Genomic DNA, 18,619 nt, shown 5'->3' on the forward strand with positions numbered 1-18,619 from the left:
TAGTTATTATATTTATTAGGTCCTACTTATCCCAAATAGCAAGAACAATTATAAAATGCACACCAGGCAAACTCTCGGGTCTCAGGAGGTTAAATTGTTATAATATTTCACAATATTACTGTTTTTACTGTATTTTTTATCAAATAAATGCAGCCTTGGTGAGCATAAGAGACATTTAAAAATCTTACCGACCCCCAACTTTTGAATGGTAGTGTGCACTGTACAGTATATTGTTTAATAGTGGTTTCAATCCTTAAAACAATGTGTTCATGTTAAATTTAAGGTAATTTTACTGTTATCATAGTTATTATTCAAATTATTAGTAGTATATGCTATAAGTTCAGACCTCATATCTTATCAAAATTTATTTCATTTCAAGGATGTTTATTTATACTGGAATCAAGAAAATATTAAGACAATTATTTAATATTTTTAATATTCATAAATCATAGTATGTCATAAGTTACTCTATTGAAGGGTGTTTAGTGTCAATATAATTCACTAACAAACTCTATTTGGAGAAGATGATCCAATACTGGCCTAATTTTACAGACTGTATAACACTGATAAGGTGACTACTTAACCAGAGAGCCTCCCAACTAGCTGTTTTTCAAAATGTGTAGTTATATATATAGTTTAAAAAAATAATGAAGGGCTGGGCTTGATTTTATACATCAGGAATGGATTTGATCATGGAAATTGAAAAGAAGTGAAACATGTCAGGCTATTGCATTATTGGTTGATAATATTTTTCCCTATTGGCGACATTTTTTTCATAGCTGCATAAAGCTATTAATAAAGTGCTGTGCTGCACTGAAATGTTGTTTATAGTTGCACCGTTGAGGAAAGGGAGACTGATTAATTATCTTAAAATTTCTGAGTGTGATTTACTGGGAACAGCATTATTTTCTCTCCCTCAGAGGACAAATCGAAGAATTTCAGCCTCGGTCTGTCGTCCAATTCCAGCCAGAGCCACCCACACCTTCACCTGCAGAGACGGATGAACTGAGCCGACAACTGACAGGTGTGACCCGTTTCATCACACACACACACACTTTTTTTTTCTTCTTTTTTTTTCTGGCAAGCACTTAATAATGATTAATTGTGCAATTGTGCTTTTGTGTGAGTTTAAAAACTATATATGCAATTTGTGGCTGGAAACATGTCATATCGTATCTGGTTTGGACGAAGAGTGATGAGTAGTGGGTTACTGGTCATGCACATGCCAGCAGGTTCGATTCACAAAGACCCATATAACTGCACTTTCTCCAAAAAGTTGAAGAAATGAGCTGTGAGAGTCAGTGCGGAGGGCAGCTCTCTTCTCACAGCCGGCAGCTCGGATCCATCACTGTGTCCCTGAAGGGTAATCACACAGCTCTTATTACACTGGAGGGAGGGCGATCATCTGACAGAGCACTCCGACAGCTGATTGAGAGAAGTTTCTAGGTGCTGCTGGGAGGCCAGTTGATCACAGCTGTCAAAGATCTGACCACCTTCAGCTTTTCCCAAACAGCCCCTGTGATGAGCGCCGTCTCTCTTCATCTGCACCAGCCCGAGCCTGACGCATCTTTTCTAAAGCCCACATCCCTGATGCTCACGCCCCAAAACACTTTTCAGTCACTTCACTTGTTCAAATGCAAAGGCGTTATTATGGGCTTTCGTCTGATTTGGGTTTGAATAGCTGGTCACCTGTTTAGTCTGCTGACAGCTTGTCTTGACGCACCCTACATTTAAAGACATAAAATGACATTTGCAAAGCATTTCACTTCTGTAATGGGACATTTTTCTGACTGCAAAATAATATGCAGTTTATAATATATGGCAAGAATTTTGAGAAGATCATTAAGTAATTGGTTTCTAATGTTTTTCCCCCTCTTGCTGCCTTGTTTTACATAATCAGAAAAAAAAAACATTGTCAAAGGTGGACAGTTGATTATACGTTTAAAATCAGTACGATCTTCTAATGTTTTTGAAAGGAGTCTCTTATGCTTACCAAGGCTGCATTTATTTGTATTTATACAGTTTTTTAACAACATTTTTTGATAATAAAAAGAGTAATATTGTGAAAATATTATTACAGTTTAAAATAATTGTTTTTTTTAATTTGAATTTTTTAAAATGTCATCTCACTGATTCCAAACCTTTGAATGGTTGTGTATTTTGAAGAAATATTATGAAAACAATTACTTTTTCTGTAAGCAATATGAATTTCATACAGATTTATTATCGTACTGTATTTATTCAGAAAAGATATAGGGAAACGTTTCACAGGGCATAGACAAATAATACTCAAATAGACTCCAATATAATGCAGAAATGTAACATGTATAAAATTTAATGTAATGGTTTTCTGCAGTAATAGTAAATAATGATAGATATTCTGATATGAAATGCCTATTTTACACTATCCAATCAAGTCCTGATTAATAAAATCAAGTCCTGCCCTACTCCCCCATTGAAAACTGGTTCATGAATCTTCACAAAGTCATGTGTTCTTAGCTGGTTATCTGTCACTCTGTATTATGAATAAATACACACATTTACAGCAATAAGGCCATTCTGATTATTGAACTGATTTAATTTATTTGAACATAAATCTGTTTTACTGCCTCTGATTTGCAGCAGAGCGGATAGAGTTGCACAAATACTTGAACTCTCTCTTCGCAATTGGTCTCGCTGAGGATGCTAGGAAAGTGGACAGCCCTGCAGAATCCTGTTTGAGCATCGTAGAGTTAGATGAGGTAATTATGAGCTCCACCACCCCAGTCTTTGTAATGGACTGCTAGACGATGGCCAGCGAATGACTCCTCATTGCTGTTTCCATACACTTCATTCTGTCTTTTCCATTTCTCCTGTCATTTTGTTGTTGTTGTTGCTTTAATTTTTCCAGATGGATGGAGACTCTGTAACATACAGGTCCTTTGAAGTCAAGCAGGGAAATAAGAGCAAAATGTAAGAAACAAAAAGGAAACGACAGAAAAGTTCACAGTAGGAGTGTCGTCTTGAAGCAAGAATATGATTGAAGAAGTTGTTTTTTCTTAAATCAGAGTCATATTGACATTTTTATCAGCCACAACTAGACTTAAAATAAGGCTGCTAACTGTGGCAGTAGGTTTCAGACTAGATAGATGCTATATATGCATGTCTGTTTTTCTTCCAAAAGGTTTGCGGCTGTTGAAAATGAAGATTTATCTGGAGGAGGAGAATTTGGATGTTCAGTTTTGACTTCCACACCATCGTTCTCCGCGATGACCAAAGGATTGTTCTGGGAAAGTAATTCTGAGATAAATATGAATTCTTCTCATGAGATGTGGCCGTCGTCACAAGAGACTGAAAGATTTACGTCATCATTGGAAAGATCAGAAAGCTATTCTCCACTTCAAATGATGCTTCAGAGATCACAGCACCTTTCGACTACCTCAGAACCATTTCTGTCGATTTCACGAAGAGGAGGCCAGAAAGTAAAAATGAGTGACTCTCCAAAACCAAGTCCACAGACAAGGTTTTCTACAGCACAGCAGGACAAACCCTTAGAGCTACTACCAATGTCATCTCCTTCACTTCCAAAAACCAAATTGAATCAAACTTTTTCAAACTTTGAGGACTATATTTCCATTGTCAGCCCCTCTCCTCCTGGAGAACCATCTGCCAGGTCTTCTCAATGTCATTCTCCTGCATTTATTCTCATCCCTAAACAAAGCCCAAAACCTCCAGACTCTCCTTCCCCAAGGTCTAGACCTGTATCCTCTCCAGTCAACCCAATCCAATCTAGACCTGCTCATTCAACACCAGATTCTGAAACGAAATTAACTCAACTGTCTCCAGAAAGTGCCATCACTTCCCCAATTACTGCAATTCCTTCATTAAGGCAGTTACTTCGAGAATCATCACAGTTTGCTTTAGTCTCAGATAGTCTAGATAGTGGTACACCTACTAGGTGTGTCCATGAGTCCATCATGTCCTCTGCACCAGGGGTTGAATCCTTTCATACTGATGGGCACCATTCAACCCTGCCCTCCAAATGGTTAAAGGGCTCACGAAGGTCACCCAAAACTACAGTGCTCTCCCTACAGCTGAACATGTCAGGTTAGTATAACTTCTACTGGTAGATTTTTATTAAAGTTGACAACATTGAAAATAGCAAAGTCTAATTGCAGTTTAGTTTTTCTTGTGCTTTAGCCACTGTTTATAATTCTCCTGCAAATGTGTTTGTGAGCAATGAAGAATGTTTTCCTATGTAATTATTAGTGATTTCAATACTTTTAAAAGCAATAAGCTTTTGAATGTGCATGCTCTAGTGATTTTTAGACAGAATGTGAAGGCCTTTACTATTTAACGATTGCAAAATCACTGTAACAAACATAATGCTTATTGCTTTTATAAAATGCTGGCTGCAACAATATGATAAATGACACCACTGTATAATAAATAATTTGATTAATAATTTCAAATTTTTAATTTCAAATTCAGTAACTAGATCAAAAAAGTTAATCAAGAACAACTTTGATGCTAGCATGAGATGTTTTAAACTAGTTGAAAAGTTTTAAAGTAGTTTTAAAAGCTTGAGTTCAGTTGCTAAGAATAAGGAGAGCGTGGCGTGATAAGAGAGACATGAAACTAGCACAGCTTTGAAGGAAATCAGATATTTTATTGTATAAAATGTTTTAAAGTTAAATCCATGATTGACCAAGCTGAATCAAATATTCAATAAACATTGAAAAATTCTTTATAAATGACAAGAACCTGATTTCCAGCATCCCTTGGGGTCCAGTACATCTGCATCAGAGAGTAATGATTATGAGAAAACACCAGTGTGTAGACATCACCCTTCATTCACACAGTGCTTGTTTCTGCAGTATTTGCTGACTAGCAGAGTGATGGAAACTTCAAGCTGTGTAGGATAAGCATTATTAATGCAGGAGGCAGGAGACGGGAAGCAGGGAAGAGAAACACACAAGCTCTGCTAGACCATGTCCAGGCGGCTTGCTGCGAGCATTAGATAAGGGCACATGTTTGCATCCTCACTGCCGGCCTCCTGCCGGAACGTCTCTTCTCTGTCTCCTCCTGTCCTCATGGTTTCTCCTCTCTCACTATTTGTCACTGATCAGATTCCGAAGAGGAAATGACATGTGAAGATGATTGCCTGATGCCCAGTGAGGAAGACTCATCTGATGAAGAACTGAAACGAATCATAGTTTCAGAAGAACAAAAGAACGTTTCCAATCCGTGTTCCACCACTACCCCTCCAACAGACCCTCATTTCTCTTTCCCAAGCCTCTCAAAGTCAGAGCACGGCAGCACAGAGCCAGTTCTGGTTACAGGATTTTCACAGGTGAACCTCAGTTACTTGTAACAGGTTACCTTCAAAACTATTTAAAACAGTTAAAAGACTACAGTTCAAAAGGTTGTGGTTGGTAAAGATATATATATATTTTTTTTTGTTGAAAGAAGTCTCTTATGAAATGTCATGTACATCTATGTACGTCTGTCGGATGCAGTGTGAATTGGCCTTTATAGAGAGAGAGTATGAGAACTATACACATAATTCTGTTGTTCATATCGAATAGTTTTGCTGGAAACTATCGGATACCAAAGACTCAATCAATTAGATATTACTCCTGTGTAATTTAATTGCAAGCTGTGTGAGAGATAATAGCAAGAACAAGCACCGACCACTCTCATATCCACTCAGTTGATGAGGGACGAGAGGAAACAGAGCCATCAAGTCTGCCGCAAATGGACTATCAGAGTTTAATGGTGTAAAAGAAAGAGAGAGCAAAGAAAAATGTATTATAGTAAACACCTGAAATTAAATGTCTGATCAGAAAGTGTCTTTATCGCTGCTCTTTTGTCTGAAGATCAGAACATTTGTTCTTAACTACCACCCGCTGATTCTTTTCTCCACTATCTCATTTTCCGTTTAAAGGACTCAATAAAAACACAATTGTTTCTCATTTTCTTTCAGTTTTCAGTTTGTGTGTGTGTGTGTATATATATATATATATACACAAACTGAAAACTGAAAACTTTGCAAATCTACCTGAAAAACTATGCGCAAGTGTACCTAGGACAAAGGCTGTTTTATACGCAAAGGGCGGTCACAACAAATATTGATTTGATTTAGTTAATAGAAGTAAATTGATAAATCTGTTCCTGGCATTAATTTTGAAAGCATCATCACTTTGCAGCATTTTTACACAAGTGCCTAAAACTTTTCATAGTACTGTAGCTTTGGAGGTATGTTTATTCAAGTGTCTTGGAGACGTTGCCACAATTTCTTCATGCAATCTTCATGTAACTCCCAGAGGGTGTAGGAAGTTTACATAGGGCGCTGGATGGGGTCAGCAGCTGTGGCGCTTTGGTAAGGGATTCCTATTCATCGGTCAGCCGACCAGACGTAGAGAGTGACTGAATGAAAGGGAACGTCTCGGTTAAGTATGTAACCCTCGTTCCCTGAAGTAGGGAATGGAGACGTCACGTCCCGTCACCACATTCACGTCCCGTCAGCCAGGTCACCGGCTCGGCTCCTCTGCGAAAACCTAAAGAATGCGTTGCACCTGGTGCTCATTATATGTGCGTTTATAATGCGTTTTGGCCGTTCGTTTACACGACAACGGCATTTTGGGTGCCTGAAAACGCAAAATTTGGAAAACGGGTTTCAAAGTGCACGTTTTTGAGAACGGCGAATCTCTGAAGACGATGACGTCATACACATGGCAGCAGAATACAGCGTTTTTAGTCGTTCTCACGGATCTGTGTAAATGGGTATTGTTTTGACAATGACGTCGTCTGTATGCAGAAAACTCAAAGGAAAAACGTCTCCGTTTTAAGCATATTGTTGTCGTGTAAACGTACCCTTATTTACACTCGAAGTAGATTGGCCTCTCTTGCGAGATTCCTATTTGTCGGTCATCCGACGTGATGTCTCCGTTACCTCCTTCAGGGAACGAGTGTAACATACGTAACCTAACGTTACATTTAGCAATATAGCTGGTGAATTATGTATATGATGTTATGATGAACTATATGCCTTTCTCCACTGACGTTCTATGCTGTTTGATAACGTAGTCAAGCAAAAGGCTAATCATATTAATTACCATTATGTGTCCGACATTGTAAAGAGTGATAGCATTGTGCAGCGTTTACTACAAGTTGACCGAGTGGATCTCTGAGCTGGTGTGAGAGGAGGCGTGGCTAATTTGCATATTCATGGCTCCACGTATACTAAATGAAGCAAGGGTGTGGAGTTACATTCAAGCTATTTTAAGGCATTAAGAATGTTTTTTCACAGGGAAAAACGTTTAAATATATAATATTGTTGATCATATGAGTTTTAAGGGAGACAATTATTGACAACGGGGATCATGCAGTGATTACCATCCAGATTTTTTTTTTACTTTAAGCCTCAGAAATATTAAATGAATTTGAATGATGAAATTGAAACATGTCATTGTCTGTATGAATTGCATTTTTATACATTTCTGAATACATTAATAGGTCTGTAAATAAGTAAGTGCCACACCATTGACCCATTTATGAGTAATGACTTTCTGACTATTTTTCTTCCTTCCATTCTGTATCCCAGCGAGAGCAAATCCAGTCAGGGCAATACCAAGACCTGGAAGGGTTCTTCACGCTGGGGCTGTACCCTGGAGTCCTGCAACACAGTCCAGCTCCAGCTCAAAACCCTACAGAAGAGCAGAACTACATGGAGATTTCTCTTGGTATGTACAGAAACAAAACAAAAGCTCTGTTCTGGCAAAACAAAGCAACATATTGCTGAGGATTAGAATGCAAGATACAGCCCTTTTAAAATGTGAAATTATATAAAGTCAGTCAATCAGCTTGGAGCTTCCCATTTTGCAGAAGCTCTTGACATTTTTGTGCGCAGTACACCTGAGACGGTTGGGTCAAGATGCCTCTACTCTTAATAGCATTCGTAGAGACACAAAACATTGTCTTCCCTTCGGTAAGGTTCAGTATAGTCAAGTTTTACTGTGCAAACAGCACATAATTCTGTATAAAGCCACGAAGAAGAGCTGAACTCACAGCAGATTATCTCCTTTTTCACAGGAGCACAAGAGTACACTGAACATGAATTTTCATAAAGACAGCGCTCTCTCGAGTTAAGATACCCCATGATCTGACCCAGACCAGTGATTAACAACTTCACACAGAAGTCTGAACCTTCATAATGGATCAGATGTAATCTTAAAAATATGCACTAATGTTCAAAAGTTTGGGGCCGGTAAGGTAAGTCTCTTATGCTAACCAAGGCTTTATTTGAGCAAAAAATGCAATAAAAGCAGCAATATTGTGAAATATAACTTTTTTCTATTTTAATATATTTAAAAAGTAATTTATTCATGTGATGGCAAAGTCGAATTACTCATTAATTGAACGCCTCCTTGCTGAATAAAGAAAGAAAAAGCTTTTGAACAGTAGTGTACACACTCCAAATCATGCTTCTTAAACAATACTTACCGCAAATCGAATACTAGGGGCCCTATCATACACCCGGCGCAATGCAGCGCCAAGCACGACGCAAGTGTTTTTAGATAGTGAGTGTTTTTTGTTATTTGTGTTTTTTTGTTATTTAAAGAGCGCGTTAGTAATGTGGGCCTATAGGCGGGTCCAACACACGCATACACTCTGCTTATTACACACACAGGGACGCGCAGCAGCACACAAACTAGCCAAATATTAAAAATTAAAGGATAACAATGTAAAAGATTATTATTGTGAACATAAAGATATAGTGGAATCCGGCTTGTCCTGTAGAGTTTCTCTCTGGAGACTCGTTCAGTCTTTCCGCAAATTCCGTCATATAAATAGCAATCCGCCATGGTGCGAGCGCAACTGGCTTTTAAAGGGAATGGGAGATGAGACTCTGGTTGGTTTATTTCACGTTACGCCCAAAACACACCAATTACTCATTAACAGAATAGGGACAACCCTTTTAGACCATGTGACGCGCGCGCCGACCATTTTTCTCGTCGTTAAATTAGCAAAAGTGGATTTGGACACGCCCTAAGTGCAATTGCGCCCTGCGCTTTAGACAATGCACTTAGATCGTTAAAATAGGGCCCTGGGTGTTAGTTAAAATCCTCCTGTGGTGAAAATCAAGTTTTTAATGTTGTTTATATGTCTATGTGGTGTTTTTAACATGCTTTAAGACAAACCATGCACAGATTGTCAACACCATTGCTGAATATTTTCTCTTTAAAACTGAAGTGATCTTCAGATCTAGATCTATAGACAGTCTAAACAATGCGGTTTGAAATCGCTGTTTTTTCTGACGTCACAAACTACCTTGTAACCAATCACGTCATTGTGCCAACGGGCTTTAGCATATCATTTACTACTGCGAAGCAGGTGAGTCTCAAAAGATGCCAGGTTATTCTGGTATATTTTTCTAGTGATCTGAAAAAATCGGGTAAATTTAGCAATATGGCGGGTGTATGATGTACCGTATATTACGATGATATGATCAACTATATGCCTTTCTCCACTGACGTTCTGAGTTGTTCAAAGCGTTTCTGATGATTGTTAGAAGGCGGTTGTCTGACTCTAAGATGGCGAATGGGAACATTCTTTGTGTAACGTAAGCATAGCAACACATTATTAGCTGTTTGATAACATAGTCAAGCAAAAGGCTAATCATATTAATTACGGTTATGTGTCCGACATTGTAAAGAGCGGTACCACTGTGCAGCATGTATCGAGAGTTGGCCCAAGTGAATCTCTCAGCTGCCGTGAGTGAGTGGAGGTGGGGCTAATTAGCATATTAATAAAGGCTTTAAATTAAGCTGTTTAAAGATAAATATTAGTGTTTACAGTCAGGCTAATGGCTTCGCCAAGGTAGCACATTTACTCTCAGGAGCTAAAGGATAATTCCAGGAAATAATGAATGTGTAAAAAAGAGGCATATTTTATACTCATCTTTAAGCTAGCAGCTCTCTTCAATGGCCAATCCATCTAAGTATGGAATAATTAGGTATTTAAATAACACTCGCTGCACAGAATGCTCTGTTAAGAGAGATGGCTGTGGTTTATAAGTGTGGTCATATATTATTGTTGGAACCACGTAAGAGCCACATTCCAAATGTCTTATCTCAATTATTAGAAAACAAATGATGTATTTGTATTGGGTTGGCAGAATATAAATATGCAAAAGACAGTTTTTATCTAATATACCGTAAAAAAATTAAGCATATGTTTGGTTCATTGAGCTTCAAGGTTAATAAAAGTCCCTGTTTCAGTTCCGTATCTGTCATCTCTGTTTTCATTGGCTGATGAGTGTCTTCATCATTTTCCAGCAAAGTCTTTTCCTTTTCTCATCTTTTTTTTTCTTCTCTGTCACAGTCGAGTCGTTTTTATCGGCCTGTCTGTGCATCTGTAATCCCTGACGTGCACTGACAGGAGCACTGGCCAGTCAGTTGGAAAAAGGCTTAATTACAGCGGGCGTTTAAGATGGCAATAGAAGGCACACATGTTTAACCTTCAAACAGTCACTGTCTGCAGTCATACTGTTGGGTGTGTGTTGGGCCATGTGGTTTTCCAGCTAAAGCTCAAGGTGGTAACCAATAGGTTGATGGTTAAAAGCTCACAAGGAGTTTTCTATTGTGTCCTTGAATCCCAAGTTAGATTAGTCCCCTAAGTAGTAACACTTGAGTCATTACTATCCAATTACTATACCAAAAATATAATTTTTTTGACAATTGAGCACACTGTCCCATAAAATTCTCATTACTGTAATGCAAAAAAAAAAAAAAAAATTTAGAAGGAAAATGTACTTTAAAATAAATGTGAAAATAATGCTACAATGCAACAAATCTTAATGGACCTAAATAGCTTCTTTTTCTTTAGGCATTATAGGCTATATTTCTTTTTTTCTTCTTCTTTAGGATCCAAACGTTCCAAGAAAATGAGGCAGAGTATTTTCAATCAGCTGGTATTGTGAAAGTTAATTATGAACTATGAGATTAAATATTACGCATAATATTTGCTAATATTTGATAGTCGATAGTCCACTATGATTTCGATAGTCCACAATCTACTTTGCAACTATATTCAACTACCAGTCATTAGAGTATTAGTAGATCCTATAATTCACTTTGCAAGTGCTTGTCAACTTATTCTACTAACCCTAACCTAACAGTCTACTAATACTCTAATGAGAGTTATGAGTTTTTGCAAATTAATAAGAGTTAGTTGACATGTAGTTGCAAAGTTCCTAACAGTTATGTCTAAAGTAGACTATCGTAAATAAAGTGTAACCTAATATTTACCTTAAGCTTAGTTGATGGTGACAAAGAGAAGTGAATGCAGAGGTCAGATAGCTGTTGCATAGTGTGCACACGAACGGTGTGTGTGTGTGTGTGTTTTGCAAAAAAAGAGCCAACTTATATTTGCTGGCACAAAAATCCTTTCCATCTTTTGTGTTTGTTTGAATGTGGTCCTCTTTGTCTTCTAATGTTGAAGGTTACACATTCAGGGTGAACATTTGTTGTGTTGTGATGTACAGTAACACATTGGCCTTCTTGTAAACTGTATGTTCTGATCGTTGTTCACCTTTAAGACTGCAGTACATGATGAATCTTGTCTTGCTGTTTGTTTTCGTGTATCATTTTCTTGGTACTGTAGTTGCAGGGCAGGGGTCCTGGAGATCCAGCAGCAGTCTCCAGCATCACGCAGATGAGGGGCTAGTCACTGCGCTGGTGAACGGTGGACCCATCAGTAGCACGCCTCGTGGATTCACACCATGCCATGGCAGAATGTCATCACAGAGGCTGTGCTTCTCAGGTAAATAGTCTTCATTACTTGTACAACAATAGACATGTGTGTAGAGATTTAATTTGATGTGAATGAAAAAGGGGCTGCGAAGAACAACTTTATTCTGTGACTTCATATTTTTTGTGGAAACCATGATACATTTTTTTCAGGAGTCTTTGATGAATAGAAAGTTCAAAAGAACAGCATTAATTTGAAAATATATTTTCTGTCACGTTTGATCAATTTAATTCATCCTTGCTAAATTAATTTCTTTAAAAATAAATAAATAAAAATCGTACTTCTGACCCCAAAGTTTGAAGAACCGGAATCCCAAATGAGATTTAAGTGCAATATTTCCAATGACTCTCTTATAATAATATAATGCACAATGCACAAACTACTTTTATGGTGCTTTTTCATCCTGTTTTAAGTTTGAAAGCCCCTGGTCACTGTCTGCTTCTATTGAATGGACAAGAACATTTCTTTTTTTTGTGTGCTCCAAACTCAAACTGGTTTGGAATACATGACGATAAGACATAATTTTCATTTGATTTGGTAAACTATCCCTTCAAGTGAAGGTATCAATCATAATCGTTTCCTATGGTCTATTTACCACATCTAGGCCCTTGTCATACACTAGAAAACAGTCTGAGTACAATAAAACCTTCAGCTCTACTCTTTCATTTTCTTCTGTGTGCAGACTTAGTCCAGATTATAAAATGTTGAGCCTGTCTGATGTTATATCTTTGCCATGACTAAACGATTATTTACAGAGAGCGTCCCCCAACCCTTCGGACACGGCGTTACGGCCAACGGGACATCAATGACATGGCTGTAGAATAGTCGCGCTAACCCTCAGCAATGGCATGATTTATTGGCTCGCGCCCGTAATTAAAGCCGAGCTGATTCCTGAGCTTTCTGTGCCAGCACACACGGCTGAGGTTTCATAAAGAGATTACCGTGGGTTGCCGCATACGGGAGTGCAGGGAATGCGTCCAACGGCGCTCTCCTCAATCTCTCAGCTCAGCTCAGATCAGCTCAGCTAGCTAGCTCAGTTTATCAGTCTTGCTTTCTCTACCTCTCGACATATCTTCCTCTCTGTCTCTCAGCTCATCACTCGCAGGTCTGCAGAGGAGGGAAAAATAATCTGTTTAACAGCATGACAGCTGTGATTTCAGCTGGTGCAAATCAAAGCGTCAGATATCTGTCCATGCTCTCTTGCCTGCCTTTCTCTTTCTCTCTCTCCCGTTCATTCTCTTTTTGTCTCGTATACTTGTGTCAGGTTAGACACGCTAGAATGAGCCTTGTGCATCGGGGGACACTCAAAGCCGCTGGCTCCCGAGTCCAAATCGTGGGAAGCGATATCAGCTAATACACAATCACTCCTCAACAGTATGTCACCTGGGCATTTTAGTTGTGAACTATTGTTTTTAATAAATCTTTTTAGGTGAATGAATAATTCTTGTTCACTTCTACACTACCATTCAAATGTTTGGGATCAGTAACATTCTTTAAAGAAATTAATACTTTTATTTAGCAAGAACACATTAAATTGATCAAAAGTGACAGCAAAGACATTAAGGCCTGCCCAATAGGTCCAACGACAGTTTCCGATAAGTGGGTGAAGGTTTACTGCATGTTACTGTCTTTTCATCGTGGCAAAGTAATTTAATTCAAATTAAACTTTAATCTGACTCCATTTTATCACGACCTCGAATTTAGGTTAGAATGCCAGTTAGTTAGTGATCATTTATATAATAGTTTAGCAACACATTTGATTATTCTATTTAACTCTTTACTCTTATTATCCTCGTTCATTCGGGTGCCAAAGTAGCACAGGGTCATCACCCGGCCGTTAATATTATAATAACAGTTTTTGGTCACTAAACAGAGGCATTCACGCTTACTCAATCAAATATATTTTTGTATAGCCCCCCATGGATATGTATACTCTTGAATTAAAGTAACGTTTACTTCAATCAGAGGTCATGGCCACTAGCCTAACTACAGATATAAGCCGACCAATATTACTTCTCTGATAGTAGCTTTGGTTTGGTCATGCCATGGTTTCCCACGTACACTTAACTAGAGTAACATTACATTAAACAGAGGTAAGACTCACCCTATTTAGGTTGGTCGAGCAACATTTTGCTGTCCTAAAAAATTCTCTTTTTGTCTTTATATCCCAAGTACAATTGAATTAGTGCCAAATATTAGCCGGTACTTATAACTCGCATTTGGTGTGCCCTATGCTCCACTCAAAACTGGACGTTAGTCCGTTACTAATCTGACGCAGCTTTGCGGTAACAATCGATACAACGTAATCTACTAAAGTTAATAATTTCAGAGTAAGTCAGAATAAATCCAAATGTAACAATTTACATTGCCAAATTACATTGATTTGTATCATGCCAATTACATAATCAATTCAAAGATAATCAATACAATAACATCAAATGCTGTGAGATCTATAAGCTACCTGACATGAGAAAAATGCATGATGCTTAGTGTCTTGAGGACATTCAGCTTCATGGGCTGATCTGAACTACAAATCGCCCTGAGCCTCTTGAGACATTTCTTTAAATACTTAGACCAAGAAAGAAACCTAAACGTATACTAACAATGGGAATTTGCATTAATCACTGTCTCCAGAGTTTACACCTTTTGAGGGGAGGATGCTATTTGCATGAAAGACCCACCCTCCTCTGTAAGCAATATCTCTAAACTCTTAAAAACTTTATTACCTTTTGGTTTACTTCTTTGGGGATGAGACCATTGTACCAGTCGGACTGAGACATTTCAAATGATAACAGACATGTATAGTGTTGTATGATAATTGTTCACATTAAACAATATCGATTTTTGGGTGAATTTTGGTGATCTCAGCATGAGAGGGAGAAGGGACGGGGGAAGAGGGGGTCAAGGGAAGGAGATGTAGATTAGGATGTTACTGAGCATCTCGAATGGTGATGCTAATTTCACAAGAGAGAGTTCAAATGTTAATATCCTGACCTGAAACATCCTGTCTTCACAGGGAGTGGTCGTTCCTCAACCAGACTGCTCCGCATTTTATCATTTCTCAAGTCTTACAACATTTATAATAATACAAAAGATTTCTATTTCAAATAAATGCTTTTCTCCTGAACTTTCTATTTATCAAACAATTATGCGATTACAAGATTTCCACTAAAATATGAACTTGTACAACTGTTTAGTTGACTATCAGCAAGTGAAAGATCACCCAAGACAAGAGGAAGCTAGGGAATATATTGAAAAAGTCACATAGAAGAGAGAAAAGTGTGTTTTATTGTGATATGCTGGATCAGAGAGCATTTAAAGCTCTGTTTGATTGAAGCTGATTAGGCCAGCGCAAGGCAGTAAATAATTCTGACCCGGCTAACTTAAGCCGCCCATCCCATCGCTGTCTTCCCATGTCTGCTTTTTTGTCACTCGCTTTAACCTCTCTCCTTTTCTCGCTAACCACAATTATTAGTATTTGCTAGACAACTATTATTATTACTGTTACTCATACTTGGGTTTAGGAATCTGAACTGACAGATTACTGAATATATTACTAACTGTAATTATTACATTTCGATGTGTAACTCATCCTGGGGTGCGTTTCCCGAAAGCATCGTTAGCCAACTATGGTCGCAAGTTCCGTCGTTATCAGCATAGTTCAATGAGTCGGTGATTCCCGAAACTATAGTTCCAATGAACATTTGCAAACAGCATCGCAAAGTTCTGTGGTTGGAACTACAGCTGTGGTCAGAAGCAGAGTTTTGTCACGATGCGTGTGGGAATAATTCCGTGGATTCCAGTGCAGAGCGAAAGAAGTGTTTAATGAAGACAAAAACATAAAATAAACAAACCAAAACTACATAGGGCAGGGCAGGGCAGGGCAGGGCAGGGCAGGGCAGGGCAGGGCAAGGCAAGGCAAGGCAAGGCAAGGCAAGGCAAGGCAAGGCAAGGCAAGGCAAGGCAAGGCAAGGCAAGGCACAACGTAACAAAAACAACGAACGAGCACAGGACAGCAAACACAGGAAGACTAAATAGGGAGGCAAACAAGGAGGGTAACGAGACAGACAGGTGGAGCAAATAAACCAATAATCAGATAACAAGAGGGAGGGGTCAAACAATGACGAGAGCACATGGCTCAACATAACAAACACCCATGTGCAACACAAGACCGGACAGACATGTGACAAGTTTCTTGTTTGCATGACATGTGGACTTAATAAATCCTACCTTGAGCAAAATAAGCAAGATGACATTCAGTACAATCTATATCTTTTATTTCAAATACACACAATTTCAAATACATACAAATGTAATTTACGTCTTTTAGTTCGTCATTTTGTCACAAGTGATTTAAAGTAGGCAAGGCAAGGCAAGTTTATTTATATAGCACATTTCATACACAATGGTAATGTAATTCAAAGTGCTTTACATAGGAGAAATTAAAGTAATCAAAATAAATAAGAATAATTAAAAGAGTTTAGAATAAAAAAATAAAATAAAGTACAGTAAAAACAGTCGGACGAACAGTGGCACAGTGCTCATTCAGTAAATGCACAGCTAAACAGATGTGTTTTGAGTCTGGATTTGAATGTGACTACTGTAGGAGCCAATCTGATCTCCTCTGGAAGCTGGTTCCAGCTGCGGCTGACATAATAGCTAAAAGCAGACTCTATGCTTAGAGTGAACCCTTGGTATTTCTAGCTGATGTGATCCTTACCCCGGATTTCCACCAACTGCAGAACGGCTGCGGATCGACTCCGCTGCGTGTCGGATCCGTGCTCCGCCGTCCTTCAATACCTACCAGATACGGATTTGTTGCGGAACGGCTGCAGCCATGACTGACAGCTGAAGTCACGAGGACACACGATATCTCGCGAATTTACGTTTGATTGTGCGATATAACAGGATGTAGTTTCTATAAACAGAACCACAAAACGTTTGTTTCCATCCAGAGGAGTACAGGGGAAACAACTCTGTGCTGACCTGCTGATCTCCCTTTTTTGTGGAGATTATTGTGATTCTAGTACAATATTTATAATTAAATATAATCAACTTATAAAATGCTAAATGTTTATTTGGGTTCCTTTTTGAATGTATTGGGAAAGTAGTAGGCTGTGTAAATAAAGTTAACTATTGTTCTTGTTGGAAGAGGGAAAACTATATTTTTATTTTGGAAATTACCGGATGTTTATTTAGTTTCTGTGCTCGACTTCCTGCGGCGCTCTCCGGCATCCGGCAAAAATAGAAACTCTGCGTATCTTCTCCGTAGGGCTGCGGTCGCCGGAGCTGGGACGGAGTCGGAACGCAGCCGTTCCACAGTCAGTGAAAATGCACACATTGACTTTAATGGAAACCTCTTGACTCCGCCACCGTTCCTGAGCGGATCCGCAGCCGTTCCGCAGTTGGTGGAAATTGGGGGTAATGATCTGAGTGATCTGTTGGGTTTATATTTAGTGAGCATATCTGCAATGTATTGAGGTCCTAGCCCATTGAATGATTTATATACCTGTAATAATACTTTAAAATCAATCCTAAATGTAACTGGGAGCCAGTGTAGAGACCTGAGGACTGGTGTGATATGTTCATATTTTCTGGTTCTGCTCAGAATCCTGGCAGCAGCGTTCTGTGTGAGCTGCAACTGTCTTATGGTCTTTTTAGGAAGGCCAGTGAGGAGTCCATTACAGTAATCCACCCTGCTGGTGATGCACAAGTTTCTCTAAGTCTTGACTGGAAACAAAGCATCTAATTCTTGCAATATTTTTCAGATGATAGTATGCTGATTTAGTTATTGATTTGACATGACTACCGAAACTAAGGTCAAGTCAAGTCAAGTCACCTTTATTTATATAGCGCTTTTTACAATACAGATTGTATCAAAGCGCTTCACAGTGATAACATGAAAACAATATAACAAAGTTTGTTTCTAAAAGAAATTGCGTCAACGTCCACCTTAAGTAAGGCAGATCAATAATATTATTGAATATTAAATGTCCCCAACTAAGCAAGCCAAAAGCCAAGGCAACAGTGGCAAGGAACCAAAACTCCATCAGGTGACAGAATGGAGAAAAAAACCTTGGGAGAAACCAGGCTCAGTCGGGGGGCCAGTTCTCCTCTGGCCAACGAAGGAACAGTGCATGATTCGGGCAGCATTACAAGTCAGATTGGATCGGAACATTTAGAGTATTTTTTGGAAGTCCAAGTATGCACGCCGGTCTTAAGACGAGTTGTTGAGGATCAGTGCCGTCCACCATAGAGAGTCCATATCGCCCGTGTTGAGTCGTCACTTCATAGGCTTTGTGATTGGAGCATCTGAAGTCTCAGTGAGAGGCTGGATACAAACTGGAGCTGACAAACGCCATTTTCTTGGGACTCGCGTCCCGAGATAACAGCAGAAAAGCAAAGGGAAAATAATTAGCGTAGCTGCTGTTCATAATGATGATTTCCATAACACAGGCGTAAATGACAAAACATGAAGACAGTGACTCTTGCGTCCCAAAATCACCCCCCTCCGTCCCCCACTCAACTCAGCCCAGCTTACTGACCTCTACGTCCCTCCTGCTGCTGAGACCTAACCACAATCTCACAATCTCTCCGCAACCCAACCATACGCGCCAACCCGTTGACTAAGGCTGTCGAGCCCCACTGGTGCGTGAATAGGCAGTTTCAGTGGACAACGGTTCCGTATGGCATACTACCTACCGCAACACAATATCTGCCCAACCACCCGTCATTCACGCAATATACACAGGAACGTAATGACTGCAAATACTATGCAACCTATACAGATAACCTACAGTCTCTTCAAGTTTTATAGTATTAAATG

At 38.9% G+C, this 18,619-nt stretch overlaps 1 protein-coding gene across 1 annotated transcript in view; it reads left to right on the forward strand.

Moving 5' to 3' along the window:
• Window positions 1–18,619, forward strand: part of zbbx (zinc finger, B-box domain containing) — a 73,811-nt gene that overhangs the window by 49,427 nt on the left and 5,765 nt on the right. Inside the window, exons 11-17 of the mRNA XM_056244480.1 lie at window positions 921–1,024; window positions 2,623–2,741; window positions 2,891–2,952; window positions 3,164–4,086; window positions 5,109–5,332; window positions 7,586–7,724; window positions 11,647–11,805. Coding sequence (XP_056100455.1) covers window positions 921–1,024; window positions 2,623–2,741; window positions 2,891–2,952; window positions 3,164–4,086; window positions 5,109–5,332; window positions 7,586–7,724; window positions 11,647–11,805 — 1,730 coding nt within the window. The remainder of the gene's footprint in view (window positions 1–920; window positions 1,025–2,622; window positions 2,742–2,890; window positions 2,953–3,163; window positions 4,087–5,108; window positions 5,333–7,585; window positions 7,725–11,646; window positions 11,806–18,619) is intronic.

Source organism: Rhinichthys klamathensis, unplaced genomic scaffold (assembly GCF_029890125.1).
Source record: "Rhinichthys klamathensis goyatoka isolate OS25496 unplaced genomic scaffold, OSU_Roscu_1.1 h1tg000988l_1, whole genome shotgun sequence".
Taxonomy (NCBI): Eukaryota; Metazoa; Chordata; class Actinopteri; order Cypriniformes; family Leuciscidae; genus Rhinichthys; species Rhinichthys klamathensis.